General features: G+C 41.7%; 1 protein-coding gene across 37 annotated transcripts in view; it reads left to right on the top strand.

Moving 5' to 3' along the window:
- Positions 1–18,297, top strand: part of Arpp21 (cAMP regulated phosphoprotein 21) — a 167,061-nt gene that overhangs the window by 73,826 nt on the left and 74,938 nt on the right. For 7 of the 37 annotated variants that reach the window (XM_029481247.1, XM_029481248.1, XM_029481249.1 and 4 more), the window contains exons 10-14: positions 1,993–2,101; positions 4,259–4,360; positions 10,438–10,475; positions 12,595–12,654; positions 16,510–16,739. In XM_029481247.1, coding sequence (XP_029337107.1) covers positions 1,993–2,101; positions 4,259–4,360; positions 10,438–10,475; positions 12,595–12,654; positions 16,510–16,739 — 539 coding nt within the window. Of the gene's footprint in view, positions 1–1,992; positions 2,102–4,258; positions 4,361–6,937; positions 7,532–10,437; positions 10,476–12,594; positions 12,655–16,509; positions 16,740–18,297 lie in introns of those variants that run through there. The other 30 variants (XM_029481269.1, XM_029481270.1, XM_029481271.1 and 27 more) reach the window with 9 other exon arrangements.

Raw genomic sequence — 18,297 nt, 5'->3', positions numbered from 1 at the left:
GGAAGGAAGGAAGGAAGGAAGGAAGAAAGAAAGAAAGAAAGAAAGAAAGAAAGAAAGAAAGAAAGAAAGAAAGAAAGAAAGAAAGAAAGAAAGAAAAGATGTAACATGTAAAACAGCCAAAGAAGTGTTGGTTGGAAATATCAAGATACTAAATCATTTGGGGAAATTGTCATTTGCCCCAAACGGTAACTAAAATTTTCACTCTACAGTAGGGAACCCAGGTGTATATGATGACTGACCTGTATCAGACTTGTTCATTTCTAATGTCCTATTTCCATTTCCAGGTCATTTGTTATATTTTATTATATTGTAGGTTTGGTGGAAAATGTTTATATTGATCACCAAGATGATGTGATGAGGCTTCTTGGTTCTTTAAGGTGAGGGATGAGCCTCCCAGTCCCTATCTCCAGCCACTGTGCACTGTATAATCAGAGGGACTGCACTACACTCTCCATAGGATTATATCCAGGCTGTTTGATGACTGTGGTTTCACGGGGCAAATCTATAGTCATGGAATCAAAGTAATCACTGAGGGATGCTTTTCTCATCTTAAAAAAAAAAATTGCTCCTTCTGCATCCCACTTTTACTAACAGGATGGGGCAAGAGGATGGCATCATTTTATAAACCCTGTACAGAGTGTAGGTGTAGCTGGCACCATCCAAGCATTTCTGTTCTTTTCTGCTCATTACCACTGTAAGACTTCTCATCCCGACTTGAATAAGAAGCTTAAGAACCTTCCTTTGTCACCAAAGTGCTTCTTGTAAGCAACTATTTTCTTGATTGCTGGTCACCCACTGTAGAACACAGGCACCATAAAGTGGCTTCCATTGCCTGTGACACCAGGAATCTAGCAAGGACAGGAACTTCAGAAGTCTTGAGACATTGGTCTTAACCCAGAGAGAAACACTTCAGCATGTTCCCTGTGAGGAACTGAAGCCCCAACTCATCCATTGTGCTCTAGGATGTGTGTAGTGCCACTCATGGGAAATTAACCCATAATGATTAAGAGATTTGGCCAAATCAATTGAACAGTCTGTAACAGTCTGTATCAACTACTTAGAGCCTTCCCTTCACACCAATCAGCTAACAAGTTGTTTAACTATCTTTAGCTTTCTTAATTACCGAGCTGATTTAGAAGATAAAGTCTTTAAGGTCAGAGGCTAAGGGAGCCAAATCCCCAGAACATCTGGAATTGGAAAGAAGCAGGAATATATTTTAAACAAAGATCTCACTGCTCAGAGGACCCTAGCCATGTGCTAAGAGGCAGTTACCAGGCATGCATGAGAATATGCATTCTATGTTTTAAGCATGTATATTTCTCTGGGCCTGGCAGTACACACCTGTCATTCCATCCTCTCAAGAGACTAAGGCAGGAGGAGGCCATTGGCTTAACACTGAGGTACAAAGTGAATTCAAGTCTACTCTGTGCAACTCGGGCCTCAAAATTACAAGGAGAAAGAGGGCTGGAGATGCTGGAGGTGTTGAAGATGCTGGGGATGCAGCTCGGTTACAGTCCTCGCTAGCAAGCAATGAGCTCCTAGGTTCAGTCCTCAGCACCAGGAAATACAAACATTAACAATGATTTCATATTCGCTTGAGGGTGGGAATGGGGAAATTATGTGTTCAGGAGCCACCAAAGGCCCAAACAGCCAATGAAGACATCAAAGCAAGCACTGTGTGTGTTGGTGACCTGAAATGTTTCTGTAAGTTCACCTGTGATGATCAGCATGTAGCAAGCGAGGTTCTGAGTTGGAAATGACAAAGGGTATTGTAACCCCCGTGTAGAGTGACATGTTAGTGACATGTTATGACCTGCCTATGTTGCCAGCAATTCTAATTTCACAACCAAGTATAAAGCTTTCTCTTTCTCTCTTTCTTTTTTTCTTGTCAGTTAAATGCCACTGTGGGGAGGGAAAACTCACTACGAACTAAGTTTATTCAGATGGGAAAGCAATACTTCCTTTTATTGATATGTTTTACTTTGCTGGCAGACCAGAGCAAAGGTTTTGTGAACATTTAAAAGATGAAAAAAGTGAAGAATCCCAGAAGCGGTTTATCTTGAAGCGAGATAACTCTAGTATTGATAAAGAAGACAATCAGGTTGGTTCTCAAGTTTGAGAATGGCTGACATTGTTGTTTTTGAAGGTGGGCTGACTGATGTTCTTGTTGCCCCTCTGTTGTCCCCTCCTGCCTCCCAGTCCTACCCTCTGCCTCTGACAACTGCTGCCCTCTCTCCAACCCCTTGGCTTCTATTGCCTCCCCCTCCAGCATTCACCGGGTAGCCACGTGGTATTGCTCCAGTTGCTTAGCAGTGGTTCTGTGTTGGGCTCTGCATGGGTGGTGCTTGGCGCAGTCTTTGCTGCATGTTATGGTGGGGGGTCGGGATGCCGCAAGCTCCAGCTGTGGGGATAAGCTTGTCAGCTGCATTTCCAGATGTGTGTGTAACTCTGCCAGTCGCTCCACTCCCTACAGCTCTGTCCTTCCGTTGTGCACAATTTGAGTTGGATTATCACTGAGGACCGATGAGCCACCGGTGTAGCTGTAAAGAACATACCTTGTTATGGTGAGGACAGGAGGATTTTGCAACTATCCTTAAAAAAAAAAAAGTCTTCACAGCAAAGCATCGAGTTTCCGTTCTAGTCTCCCACCCTTCTTCCCATGTTTTATGGTCTCTGTGATGCGTTTGCTCGTTTGCATGAAGTGTAGCAAAAACTGATTGCTGTGTATTTTGCCTGTGACAAACACTATGCCATTCTAGAAAGAACTTTAATTGTGGTCCTTGACCAAAGGTAAAGAGACGTTCCTGCATCTCTTCTCTGTGTGGGTAGGAGGGAGAGGGTTACAAGCAAGAAAGCTAAGTAAATTATAAGACCCCACCAAAAAAATAATAACAATAAGAATGTCAGAAAGCCAGGGGAATGTCTCCACAATTGCACTTGCTGTCTGACAATCACTATAGGTATTTTTGAAACATGCCTTTGCTTTAGAATACATGAAGGTAAGACAGTACGTCTCTCACTTAAGGTCTCCTGCTAATTACTCAACGTGAGTCACTCTGAGCTGGCACATGCATCTCTAGGTGTGATTATTTTAAAGAGCCTGTTCCTTATCTGTCCCTCCTTGTCTCTCACCACTGCTGACACCAGCCCTGGGCTACACTGGGGCTCTTGTTGACTCCAAAACATGCCTGTGTCGTATGGACGTATGGATGAATGTGCTTAGTGCAGAGAGGATCTTGTCCACAATGGCAAATGCTAGGAGGGAGGCAGCTGAGAAGTAGGGCTTGGGTCAGGGGAAAGGATGAAGACACCGTTCTCATGCTGGGTTCTTTGGATTGTTATTTTAGATTTCTCTGTTCTGACCATTACCAGCAAACAGGTTTTCTAGGCTGAGTTTCTGTTCTCCATACAATTCACAGGGTCAGCCACTGAGTGAACAAAAATGGCCTCGGAGCCAGGGATCATCCACAGGGCTCTTTCAGGTCCCCAATTTCTCTACTTTCTTGCTCTTTCCTGAGATCCCAAATATTCACAGCCACTTCCCCCTCCCCCACCCAGGTCCCCTGAACTCACTCTTCCCTCTTTTCCATCAAGACTTTGCCTCATGTTATGGTCAGACACACTCAGCAAAGGTAAAAGAGGTTACACCTGGCCATACCAGCTCTGGGCCAATCCCTGAAGCATATGCAAGCTTGTTTATTTTTGAAATATGCATTCTACTTTCCTCCATAGAGGATGAAACCAGGAGTTGCAAATCCTTTCTATGCCAGCAGGTCACACACAGATACACACACACTCACACACACACACACACACACACACACACACACGGATGGATAGAGGAAGAAAGAGAGAGACACATATACACATGCATACACACATACACATCACACACAGAAAAAGAGATACATACATGCACACCTATACACTTGCATATATATGTACACACATGCATATACAGAGAGACATACTCACACACACACACATGCATACACATATACACCACACACACACATACATACACACACAATTGAATGCATGTGCACAGACACCACACACACACATGAACACATGCAGAGCACACAGGGATATACACACATACACACAAATCTATGCCTCCCAGCCTAGACCCCTCAGGGAATGAAGGGGGTGGGGCTTGTCAGGCTCTGGTTATCTCGTTGAGCATTTATTATTCTCAGCTGATGGTTGCTTCACAGCTCACCATGGATAACCCTCCTGATTTCTTTTCTCTGTTCAGCAGAACAGAATGCACCCATTTAGAGATGACAGACGAAGTAAATCAATTGAAGAGAGAGAAGAGGAATATCAGAGAGTGAGGGAGAGAATATTTGCACATGATGTGAGTAGTTGTTTTAATTGCCTCTTGAGTATGGTCCTTCCATCAGCAGAAAGGCCCCTCGTTGCTCGGACAGAGATCTGGCAGGGAGTACAGAGGCTGGGAGCAAGGAACGAGTTACAAAGCAGGAAACACAAATGTTTCTGGAAGAGAATCTGGTTCAGGGATGCGTTGAAACAGTCCAAGAGTCTGTGGATGTGCCCCACAGGGCATCACCTACCAGGGTAGAGAGAGGTGGTGTGGATCAGTAAAGGAGACAGCACAGAAAGGGTTATCAATTTCTGAAATTTCTTTACATCTAGGTAGCAGATCACCTATAAGTGGCTTTATATATATATATATATATATATATATATATATATATATATGGGTATTAGGGGCCAGGGAAAGGGCTCCATGAGTGAAGTGTTTACTGTACAAACATGAAGATTTGGTTTGAATCTCTATCACCCTTGTAAAAGGCGGGGATAGGGACAGGCTTCCATAACACAAGCACTAAAGAGGTAGACACAGGTAGATCCTAGGAGCTCAGTGACCAACCAGTCTAGTCCATCTGCAAGCTTCTGCTTCATAGAGACACTCTGACTACAAACAGTAATGGAGAGAGCAATAGAAAGAGGCACCTGATGTGAGTCTCTGGTCCCCACACATGCACGCAGGCATACACCTGTGTGTATACCACTCACACGTTTGTACAGATGCACACACATATGCACATGCACACAGTGCAAACAAAATGCCTTTTTATTAAAAAGTCAACAGAATCCAGAAGAAGTTTAAAGCACTATGTGTTAGTGTACACTCTTTCTTACACAAAAACACACATACACGTACACATACATACATACACACACACACACACACACACACACACACAAATTATTTAGCAAATATTGACACTTCACTATGAAAATGCTAGTTGATTTCAGGACAAATCAAATTTATGAACAATTTCCCAAGGGAATATTCACTAAACAACTTCTTTTTTTGTTGTTTAAAACAAAACAAAGAAAATGTGATTGAGATTCTTTTTTTATTTGTTTTTTTTTTACCCATTATGCTAAAAACCAAAAGCAATTAAATTAGATAAAAACAAAAATGTAAGAATTAATAGATGAACATCAAGGCAAATGGGTTAAAACATCAAGAAATTGCCATAGCTTGCTCTTCTATGAAGTCCTTGGGAGTTTCCTTGGGTGATGGGGAACCAGACCCTGACAGCAGTAGAGGAGGCTTCGGTGTAGTCCTCTGTGGTCAACACTTCCCGTACTCTCAGTCAGGTTGAATATATCTCCGTTGCAGTGACTTGTTGCTTGGGAACACATCAAGCCAGCTGCACACATTGTTCCTCAGTTTGGCAAAAGTCAGCGCCCCCTACTCAGGGCAGCTCTTGAAGCTGCAAAAGAGGGAACACCTGCCCTGCTGGTTTTATTCTTACACATTCCCAACCTCACTTGCCTTGAAAACACTGAAATGGAAAGTTAACGATTCGATACTCTGGTCCAGAGCTCTTAAATTAGGAGAGCACGGGAGAGGAAAATGGAACTGGAGGTATGGGTGCAAGTCTAGAAACTATGAGAGAGCTAAGACTCTTAATATGGTCAGAACGTGCCATGATGCAGACTCTCACTGGATAAGAGAATAAAATAGCTAAAACTTTTGTCCTTGTTGTGAGAGGGCAAGAGTACATTTGTAGTTTGTGGGAGGCAGCCCATTCACCTGGGATGACCTTCATATGTGTACCTACCTATATACCAGAATCGTCCCCTCGCACTCTGGACCTGACTATTCAAATGTCTTGGGAATGTATCAATATGTTGAGACACACACAGACAGGATGTGAAATCCCTGTTCTTGGTATTATCTTTATAAAGTTATGCCCAGCAAACACTGTCTCAGATACCTGTCTGGGATAAGAATGGAACCCATAACTCTTACTTTCGAAGGAAGCTGGCCCCACGGAAAAAGGCCTTGTGTGGCCTCCCTTCACTGGGCACAAATTCAGAGGAAAGACTTGGGGCACTCCTGGCCATGTTAAGTTTTACTGGCCAGAATGGATAGCATTTTGAAAGAATGAAAAGCAGATCTAAGTATGCCAGGGCTTAGGTGCCAAGCTATTGCTAGTCCCTCACTAAACCCCGAACCAAATCATTTACCAGCCTGCTACTGCAGGGCAGGGTTTTAAAATGAGACTTCTTCAGTCAAAATACACTCACAGATGAGACTCCGTAATTGAGTGACACTCTTGATATCGTTAGTGAAATGATGTTGTGTTTCTAAGGGGAAAAATCCCTCCCATTGTTCAATACCTTCTTGTAAGTTCTCATGATCCCTACAAGCCTAAGAGAGGAAAACTCATGTTCGCTGGCATTCCCTTGGCCCACAGAGACAGTTTTGTCTCTGGCTAACTCTGTGGTTAGCTACTTGTTGACTGTGATAAATTATCTCCAAATTTTCAGCACAAAGCAAGCTAAATCTGCTTATGACCTCCTTATGATCTCTGTGGGCTAGGCCTCTGATGTAGCTTGGAGGGCAATGTTAACTCATAGGTTTTAATAGAGATTTCAATTCAACTCTTAGCTGGACCTTGCTCATGATGATTTGGCTGAGGAATTGTTAGCTGTTTCCAAACCTGCTCATGTGGTGACTTGGAGGGCCTCCCTTGTTCACTGGAACCGGTCTGTAGTTTGCAATTTTCTTGAAGGGTGAGCACCCCTGGAAATTATTGTGTGTCTCCAGAAATGACAACTCACTTCCCCCAAGGGAATGAAGTTCATGAGAGAAATGGAAGTAAGAGTTACCCATGATGTCATCTTAGAAGTGACCATTCCCCTCCAACTGCACACTGTTAGACACACAGACAATCCTGAGAACAATGTGGGAAGGTTGTGAGTGTTAAGGCATGGGAGATGACACTATTTTAACAAGATGTCACCACAGCATCTATGAACTCAAAATTTCAAGGATGTAACATGGCCATGTGAACTCTCTTGAATATTATATACTGTGACATATCTTGCTCACCACTTCTTGACAGACTACTTCATGGGACATTCATCTATGCACCTGCAGTTCCCAAGCTGATAGGTCATTGTCACCCACTCAAGCTGGTGAGGTACAAGATCATTTCCTACACAATAATAGTGATTTATCATTAAGTCAACTATTTAACCAATCCAAAGGATCCAGCCTAAGGACCCTGTGTTTTAGAAGTCTTTAATTTTAATTATTCTTTGATTTTATTTTCTTATGATTAAAAAAAAACCAGATTTAGCAAAATCAATTTTACTCATCAATTATCATTTTTGTAGTGGGTATTCAAATATTGAGTATGTGTATATAGTTCCCTACCTGGGCTAACAATAGAAAGTTCAGCCTTTAGCAAGATTCAAGCTTATTTTAAAATGAGAAAACTTCTTGAATGTTTTGAGGAATGTGTCTCAGATGTGTGAGTGTTTGAGAAACGATGTGCATGTGTGCTTGTGTGCACGTGTACCTGTGTGGTTTTTATATAGGCAGTCACATGAACAAGACAGGCATGTTGCCTTGGTAGAAATAACTTCAAACATGGCTTCCAAAGTTTGGTACCTTGAGATAAGATTGCTATCTGAGAGCCTAATACTTGTAAGTGTACAGACAAATTTAGCTCTCAAATAACAAACCAGTATGCTTCTATTGTCAGAAAGATTTGGATAAAATGTTATTTCTTTGGTGAGAATTTAATCTCGTTTTCTGGTCCTTTCTACCTGATATTACTAACCTTGGGAAGACTGGTTAATAAAGCAAGATGTTCAAGAAAGGCCTGTCTTGCCTGGAAGGAATTTTGCTGAAGACATTTCTGTGTTGATAGGTTTCTAAGCAGGCTCCTGCTTGCCCCTCCACCATGTGTGGGGTCTGCCCCTGAGTGGCTGAGAGGGCACAGGCTATGAGCACAGTGGGGGTGGGATGTGGGGGAGAACTATAATCCATTAAGCAAAATCATTTTCTTTGGGAAAAAAAAGAAGCCTTTTATATCCGGGTATGCATATAAGTGACAGCTTTAAATGTTGTACTTAATTACTGTGACACTTTTATCTCTCTCTGCCATTAAATGTGCAAGTTATTAATACTCCCTTTTCTAAAGTTTATTTCTTCCAGCTACTGAATCACAGCCCGTAGCTGTCTCACTTATGTGAGTGGGGGGAAGGGCCTCTGGTGGGGCCAGGGTGGGGATCACTTTGGAGGAACTTTCTAAACACCCAGAGGTATACTCTCGAAGGATATTTTTGTTGGTAAATATCTTCTATTTGTTGATGTCCTGCCTTTTCATTCGAAGAATTGAAGGTGTTTAGTCTCTCCTCCCCTCAAATGGTTTATAGTTAAGAAGTCTGAAGATCAGCTTCCTTAAATAGGTTGATTCTCCAATCCAAGTGCCTGGTGGCAACACTATAAAAGCCCACTGACTTATTTCCCACCCTCCAAGAGACTCCATGTTGAAACAGAGCCTTGGGCTTAGTGGAAAGAAGTGATTTCATTGTCAGAAAGGAAGTGGGCCACTACCTGGCTTGCCTCTCTGAGTGTTAGTTTCAGGAACCTGCAGGTTTAAGCTAAGGAGTTGCTCACAGAGGCTGGGGAGATGGCTTTGCTGGTAAAGCAAAGAACAGGAACGTGAGTTTGTTCACCTCAAACCCAACCAAGAAACCGTGAAGTGTGAAGCCACATGCTTTCAATTCCACTGACTCAGAAACAGGTGGATATTGGGGTCTCTAGCCAACTAACCTATATTTCTTGGTGAGTTCTAGGTCAATGAGAGACCCTATTTCAAAAATAAATAGATAAATAAATAAATAAAGCCAGGTGGAGGTCTGTGAGATGGTTCATCAGGTAAAGGCACTTGTCATCAAGCCAGAAAGTCTTAGCTCAAGGCCCAAATGCCCACCTGGAGAAAGGAAAGAAATGACTCCTGCAAGTTGTCTTCTGACAGTCACATGTCTGCTTTGAAATGCACACATACCTACCCATGCACACACACACACACACACACTCGAGAATACAAGATATATTTTAAACCAATAGAACATGAACAGCTTCTTAGAAACAACACCTGGACTTGATTTCTGGTTTCCAAACACATATGTACATGTGTGCACAGACATATACTGATAATGTACACACGTGCTTAAAGAATTGACAGAGTCATTATTAGCTCTGTAGTACAGTAGGCCTGTTAGGTCCCTATTTATCCCCTTTGTAGCTCACGAATTCATCTTGAAATCTATGCTCAGAAGATAGCACATGGATGAATAGACAGATAACACCTAACCCTGATCTTGGTTTTGTATTGTTCCCAAGACACAATGTGCGGTCACATAAGCATGTGCCTCCTTCTTTCTTCAAGTTTAGCCTGATCCACCTTTTCTCGGCAGATTAAAAGTAGTAGAGTTTCCTTCCCCAGAGTTGGCTCCTTAAGGGAAGTAAAACAAGAGAGCTATTGGCGTTCTCTGTGAAGTAGGAAGACAAACCAGGCAAAAGTCGCTTGACAGCATTTTCTAATTACATTAAACTGGTCAATGCTTGTCTTCTGTCCTGATTCCTAGCCTCAATTCAGATTAACAATTAATGGCATTTCTTCAATGTTGAGAGACTTGTAGTAGAGAGTGTGTCACAGAAGGTGTGGGGAGCTCAGGATAATGCTTCACAGTTTTACCGGCCCTAGGTGAACCCTGTCAAATCTGCTTATATTGTCTGGATTTGAACCTGTGCCCTCGGTTGGTGTAAGATGCCTCTCAAAACTCAACAGTCACCCTTCTCTCTCGACATCTGACTCATCTTTCTCTTTTGGCCTTTATCCCTACCTTGGACTTTCTCTGTTTATCTTCAGAGACTTCCTCAGGGGCAAATCCCTTGTGCTGCTGTGAACTGGCTACCCTGTGGACAACACTAACCCATTTTTCTCCTTTTTAAGTTCTCCTCTTTTGTATGTAATTTTCTTAATCTTTTCCCCAAGGAAGGGAAAGTAGTTTTAAAATCAGGCAAGGATTTGAGGGATTTCCACCAATCCTGCCATCTGACACGGTGCCTTTTTTATCTTTATCTTTCAGTCAGTTTGCTCCCAGGAAAGCCTATTTTTGGACAACAGGTAAAATGAAATTTATGTTTCTTGTGTCTTCAGAGGAATGGTTTGTCACGTGTCCTCTACATTTTCATGTTCATATGTATCCAGTATATAAGTGTGTGCCTGAATATATGTATGAGAACATGCATATATCTGTGTGTACACACATATATATTCACATATATGTTACTTGATTTGTTTAAAGCATTTGACATGAGGAAGCAGTTATCTTGGTTTCTTTCAGACAAGAACTTAAGCAGTTTTTGCTCAAAGTCTCTGTTTCTGGCCCTCCGAAAGATACAGTCCCCTTGACAAGGGATAAGAGTAGAGACCCAGTAGACATTCAGTTTCTCTGGCTTCTTGACCAGGTTGCTGAAAGTATATTTCGAATCATTAGCCATTTCTTGGGTCTCCTCACTTTAAATAGCCATGCCACAGATAGATAGATAGATAGATAGATAGATAGATAGATAGATAGATAGATAGATAGATAGAGATACAGATATAGATATAGAGAGAGATAGAGATAGAGATAGATATATAGATATATAATTTCAAATTGCACAGATCTCTCTGTCTTCTCGAAAGTGCTGATGTGCAACATTCTTTAAAATGCTGGCTTTTGTATTTATCAGTGCAGCTGGCTTAAGCCTCAGTGAGGGAGGTACTGGAGAAATAGAATGTTCATGGAGTTTGTAGATTATCTTGGGGTTAAGGGCAAACCATTTAGACTTACCATTTAGACTTAACACCCTTTTCAAACAGTTTGAAACTGTCACAGGTATGAAAATGTTCCCATGATTCAGTTATGTGGATTCCAGACAAAGGAAGGAGGTGGCATGAACCATGCTAACCACATTTGATTAATCAAAATCTGCAACTTGGTTAGGAATTCGTAGGTTTAGGATTCGTAAATAAAGCAACAGGTTAATTTAATTTAGGGTGTCAGCATAATGGGTGACCTACGAGTCTGATTAAAATTGAAGTTCATTAAATGCTCTTACTCAGAACTTAAACTGGTTATCAGGGATAACTAACCTAAAAGATGAAAGGCCTCAGAACTTAAACTGGTTATCAGGGATAACTAACCTAAAAGATGAAAGGCCTCAGAACTTAAACTGGTTATCAGGGATAACTAACCTAAAAGATGAAAGGCCTCAGAACTTAAACTGGTTATCAGNGATAACTAACCTAAAAGATGAAAGGCCTCAGAACTTAAACTGGTTATCAGNGATAACTAACCTAAAAGATGAAAGGCCTCAGAACTTAAACTGGTTATCAGAGATAACTAACCTAAAAGATGAAAGGCCTCAGAACTTAAACTGGTTATCAGAGATAACTAACCTAAAAGATGAAAGGCCACTGTGTTGGCAGTTAGAAATGTTGAAATATTCGCCTCTTTTAGGTGAAAGGAAGACAGAATATATTCATTTCAAGCCCATACAATCTGAGGACCAACTCTCTATTTTTAGTAAACTGAGAGTCCATCATTGGTTATCTTGGTGACATCTTGATGGTGTATCAAAATTTTACACCCACACCAGAGACATTGAATAGAGACAGTTTACTTCCATAAAGACACATTTCGGAGTCCTCTATCTAACCAATCATTTCTCTATTCCCTAGTCCTAGTCATTGACTCACAAATGCCCTAGATATTCAAGTTGAATCATATTCAGCATTATAATAACTGGCCATCTCTGCCCACTGCCTGTATGAACATGTCCTAATAGTCCAAGAAGGAAACATCCATTTGAATGTCCAATCATAAAAAATAAATAGTATAATGGGCACTTACTTCTGGAATACTGATATTTCCAGTGAATCGAATTAAATAACTTTGCAGTTATCTCAAGGTAAATCTCAACACACCGGTTTAGTTAAATTTCCATCCTGTGTCTACCAGCCTCTTCTGTTTTCACATCCCTCCTCTTGCCCCTTTACCTAGCATAGGATAAGGGTCTACAATAGTTGTTTGCTGCTGCGAATTTATTCATGCAAACCTTAACATCACACAAGTGAATCCTCATGTGTGGGACTGATTTCCAAGCAAGGCATGCTCCGGTGGAGTGCGCATCCGTACTGCATAGGCGTCTCATACCCTTAGGCTTTATGTCGTAAACATGGTGTTTTTCATTCCCAGTAGGCTCCAGGAAGACATGCACATATGCAATGAGACCTATAAGAAAAGACAGCTCTTTCGGTTGGTATGGTTTACTTTCATAAACTGTGTTTTCGGATGATGTGGCAGAATCCGTGTGCAATATAAGTGTTAGTATGCAATATTTCTGTTCATGGAGTTAAACTTTGTTCAGTTTTCTTCCTGTAGCGTTTGTTCCAAAACTGGACAGGGCAAGAGGTAGCACTGGAAGGACATGACTTTATGTATTCTTCTTCTGGGGTCTTCCTACGAAGTACCATTACGTGGAGGATTCACTGTTTAAACCTGTTGAACACGCTCAAACTTACTTTGACAAATTAAGCCGAGTTAAGATTTCACTGGAAGGCTACAATTCCCAATCCTGGAAACTAAATCGATAACTCTGTTAAGATGGCTGGTTTTTAAATGACTATTGTCTATCATAGTATTTCAAACATGATTTTAAGCACTTATTTGATTTCTAAAAGGAAATTATGAAGTTTCTTCAATTATAATGGACTATTTAGGCAAAGATTTGTGAAGTGAGGGGAAAGAATTAATTATTTTTTGAGTTCTGTGCTGGACTAACAGCTCAGAGAGCCAGACCTGTTTTCATCACTTTCTGTCTGACGTGTGTTATATAAGGCCAGGTGTAAACAGTGTTATTGAAAACACTCAGTATCAGGTCTTCAAGATGGCTCAGAGGATAAAGGTGCTTTTCAACAAGACTTATGAGTTCAGTTCAATCCCCAAGACCCACATGGTAGAGAGAACCAAATCCTGTATGTTACTTTCTGACCTACACACAGAGGACTTGGTACACACACACACACACACTTAAAATATATTCAGTATTTATTGTGTGTGTATTCTAAGTACTAGGAAGGGCTGATCTCTGTTAGAATAAAGATAAAACACCAAACACCAAACAAATTTCAAAGAAAGAAGAGAATAAGAAAAGTGAATGGATTTACAAAACCTTTTGCAAGCAGTTTGAATTGAGATCTTTACCATGAGTGGAGGACTCTTGTTCCCTTAGGCATTAGTTGAAAAGGAGGAACTGGGGTCTTGTTTACTTGTTTCTAACTTTCCTAGGCTGAATGTTGCTTTCCCAAGTCCCTTTTGCATCATTAGGTACTTTCCTTTTTGTTTCTCAACATTTAAGTGATGACCTTGAATTTTCTTTCTCCTGGAAACTCAGACCCTGAGCTCACACACTCTGATATGGATTAGATATAAGCCTTTAAAGAGCCAGTTCCTGTAACACAGCCCCCAAGTCACCTCCTAGCAGAGCTATGGTATAATCAGGGAAGCCATTGGAACATGCAGCCTCTCACTTACCCCAGGCACTAAGTTTCAGATAGTACGGCACACAGATCATTGTAACGTGGTTCTGAGTATATATCTAACTTGTAGGAAATAAAAATCACAATGTTCATAAGTAATGTGTCATTAGTCGTCTATAAGCAAAGAAACAGAACAAAGTGTGAATTTGCTTTATGACTGCCACGGAATGGAATACTAGTTGTCTATGTAAATCTCCGGTGACATTATTTTCCTACATGCTTGTTGGAAAGGACAAACCCTAACTTCTCAAGGTGGGGAGGCATTTGAGTATGCGCTTTTCTGTAGCATTTATGATTCCATACCGAGTAGACATGCAATTCATTTAGGATCCCAGCCTGCCATTACTGGGATAAATAGCCAGGAGACAGAAATGAGAGTTACATTTCAATTTGTACATATCTAGAAGCCATAAATAATTATGTATCTTGATTTGGATTCTATCTATGGTATCTCCTAAAAGCAGAAAGTTAAATTTGCCCTCCCCCATTTAAAAATCTGCATAGATCCTGGCTTAGAATGCTGATTGGAGCTGCCACCAAGCCAGGGAGGGTATCTCAGGTCACTTTATGGATGAGGGGAGATAGGTTACGTCTAAATGAGCTTATACAGTTGCTGGAAACAGTTCTACCATGCCAAAGGGTGTCAACGATGCCCTGGAAAGATGGAGGTTACCTCCTTTGGGAAGACAGTCTCAGCCACCCTGCAACTTTTACAAGCCTGGATTCCTGTCATGGTGGATGCAGAAGTCAGGTGGAAGGGAAATTGGTGATGGGAGAAGGGATTGCCCCCACTGGGGGTCACATTCTCCTTCTGCCATATCCCGCATACTGAGGCTCCAGATATTCCAGATCATCTACCGAGGAGATTGCTGTCCCATTTCTAGTTCAGTGATAGTTACTAAGAGATAGCTTGACTGCACTTCATCAGAGATGGGCTAACATGATCAGAATTATACAAGAGAAGAATGCAATTGAGCTTGGATGTTGGAAGAACAGACTACACTGGACAACACAAGCCCTTGGGACGGCTATTCTTCTACAACTGCCCTAATAGCTTTCTTACATTTCTAAAACTGTGTAAATTAAAGACACCTGGACATTGGTGACCATACCCCTTTCCTGCATCAGGTCTCCTCTCAGGTGCCTGTTACTTCTGAAACCAACTTTCCCCTAAGGTTCTGACACTAGACATCATAAGGAAACTTTGATAAGGGGTGTCTTCATCTACTGTGCCTCCCAAAAATGCTTCTTATTCTCTGATTTCTCTATCCCACCACACCCCTTGCCTTTCAAAGCTCCTGTTGGTCTTCACTAGTTCTCAAATCCATTTCCCCTCTTAATCTTCCCAGGCACAGACAAAAGTTCCCTACGTTAAAACAGAGGCTCTGCTTCTGCTCAGTGTACCAGGAGTGTTTCTGTTAGAGATCGACCTGGGCTCCTCACTCCTCAACGGGGCATTATTGACTTACAGAGATTGGTTTTAAACCAAGCTTTGATCAGGGATTGAGGTCTGATTCATGCATTAATTGCATCACATCTCGTCCTGATGTGAGGTTACAAGGTACACTCATTACCTGTGAGTAATGTCCCCTTCACTCATTTATACCCCAGGAAAAGTCTAGGGTACTTTAATAAAACATTATTTTAGCAGGGGTGGGGGGGGGAGAAAAAGCTTTGTAAATATGCACAAATTTGTTGCTTAAGGAGACTGAAAACCAGTGAAACTACAAATTTCTTCACAAAACACATGCAAACCTCCATACCTCTTGAAGGAAATCTGAGGTTTCCCGCCAACTCAGCTTTAGCTATTGGGTAACTTCCATTATATTAGATACATTTTGAATGAATGTGTTCATTCACTCACTTCAAGAGGTTTTTGAAATTTCCACTGATGTTATTGGAAAATCTCAGGCCAACATATAGGGTCAGGCTGATGTTTTCATGTACTGTTCTACCTGGTAAGGATTAACAAGCTGTTTCCTTAGACCACTGAGGTTAAAGTCACAGGATAGGTTCTCAGCACGAGTTCATATAGAAATTCCATGATCACTCTTTTGTTAAAATCTTGCTGAACAAAGATTATCATACAGGACCCAAAGTTAGAAAATGAATTAATAAATAGCTTTCCTCCAAGGCAAATTATTTAATGCTAAAGAAGAAAAAAAATAAGTTCTTTCCTGGGAATTATTTTTAGAATTATGTAAGATGATAATTACTTCGGAACATGAATTCATTATTGATTTGAGTCAGGAGAGTGTACCCACTTTCCTCTCGGAGAGAGAAGCTAACAATTATGTTTTATAGCACTTGTCTCCAACTGTGTCTCCTTTACTGGCAGAGGGATCATGGTGTCTCTAGGTTTGGATTTCCCATGTATAATGTGTGCCATGTGTCATATGTTACGTGTCTTTGTGTCATCCAGGTATCTGTAACACTGTTGGAGGGGGGAGGAAGGTGTTAAAACGGTCAGCGAGGAAAGTAGAGGTGACTATTCTCCGAAGGGCTCCTCTGCCCACCCACACTGTCATGATGCATAACTCTGTCCCCATGAATCTTTCTGACGGCTGTGCAGGGCTCACCGAGACAGCTCAGGAAGAACTTCCGGGAGCCGGCAGAGCAGCTCAGAGACTGAGCTCAGGTGGCCAGACCACCAGCGGGCTTGGAGCAGCACAGATTCGGACAGTTCCAACCGCAATCTGAAGCCCACCATGACCAAGACAGCAAGTTTTGGGGGCATCACGGTGCTGACCAGGGGCGACAGCACGTCCAGTACCAGGAGTGCTGGGAAACTGTCCAAAACAGGTAGGTATTTCTAAGAGGGTCCACGCCCTGGTGCCTCCTGGATTCTATCCGGACCATATGCTCTCTGTTTCTCTTGACTTTGAATTAACTAATGGCAGGAATAGTAATTCCACTCCATTTAAGGAATCAGGAGGTGTTACTGAAGTGGGTTATTGCATCTTCCTAGCTAGCCACAGACTTGAAGCTCATCCTTAAACTCCTTTCTCCTTAGTTTCCTTCCTGGTAAAATAGATGTTATCAGATGTTTTATGAACCCAGTTTAATTACCTAAAGTTTAAATGACCTTGATAAATCCAGATAACAATTATTTAACAGAAGTTAGCTACTGCTTTTAAATGTAGTGCTATGACATATTTCTTATAGCTGCCTTGTAAGGGTAATAGATTTAGCTCCTGTATGAGTACACTGTTCCTCTGGTGCTGGACCTGTTATTATTTAAATTATGTGTACATATTTCCTCCTCTGAGATATATAAATGCTAATATCTTCACATTTAATCGTTATTAGGAAGACAAAAAGTTTCAATATATGCAAACCAGTTTGCACACGTAGCTGACATGTTTCAAGGGTCTTGTCAGTGCACACTTACATTTATTGTGCCCACAAAGTATTTGTACCCCTAATTTGTAGATGAGGAAGGCTAGTCTCTGGAGCGTTTAGTGCAGTGACACTCACTAAACACTGAAAAGTGAAGGTCGCTTTTTTGCTTCTTTATGATTTCTGCTTTATTCTTCCTCTCGGGGAATAGTGATATTTTCAGATAAACAAGGAACAGGCAAGATGCTTAGAAAGTGGTGACGACGATAAACCTAGAAATTTCTCTCTCTCGAGCCATGGCTTTAGAATGACTACAATCACTCTCTGCAGAGAGGACGGCTCCATCTGTGATGCTTGCTCTGCAAGCACAGGGGCTACCGTTTGCCCAGTAAAGAGTGGGTCTGGTGACATGAGCTGGTCCCTGGGGCCCTCTGTAGCCAGCCAGCTTAGCTACTTAGTGACCTCCAGAATGTTGAGATACCTTGAATTGATGGAGTGGTGGGTGGTGCCTGAGCGATGATACCAGATGCTGACTTCTCATTCTTACCAAGAAAAAGAGATGGGGGCTAGGGGGAAGGGGACAAGAGGCAGGGCATTGTCACTTGAACTGTCACTGAGACTTAAACTGTAATTCCAACAGGACCTGGGGGTCAGGACTGGGATATAGCAGTGGAAGGTTTAGGCTGAGTGTAGAAAACCCCACTTGAAACTAAGATATCTTTGCCCTGCACTGACTGCTTTCCAGACTCATGCTGAATCAGGAGAGAAGGGGTTTGCCCCAAACCAGGTCCATTATGCTGATCATTTAGCATAATTACGTTGTTGACAAATTCCTCCTAAGAAATTATCTCATGTTTTCCTACACAGAAGGCAAATTAATAACATTTATTCAGAGACTTCACTCTATCCATACCACCGAGCTCCTTGGAGAGCGCAGGTGGGTGGGTGCCCTCTTCCTGAGAGCTCTGTTCACTAGCTGTTAAGCTCTTGATTCCGACTCTAATTAATTGCTCTTGTATCC

Source organism: Mus caroli, chromosome 9 (assembly GCF_900094665.2).
Source record: "Mus caroli chromosome 9, CAROLI_EIJ_v1.1, whole genome shotgun sequence".
NCBI classification, from domain to species: Eukaryota; Metazoa; Chordata; class Mammalia; order Rodentia; family Muridae; genus Mus; species Mus caroli.
Note: the sequence above shows the minus strand (reverse complement) of the source record. Positions and strands in the feature narration are given on the sequence as shown.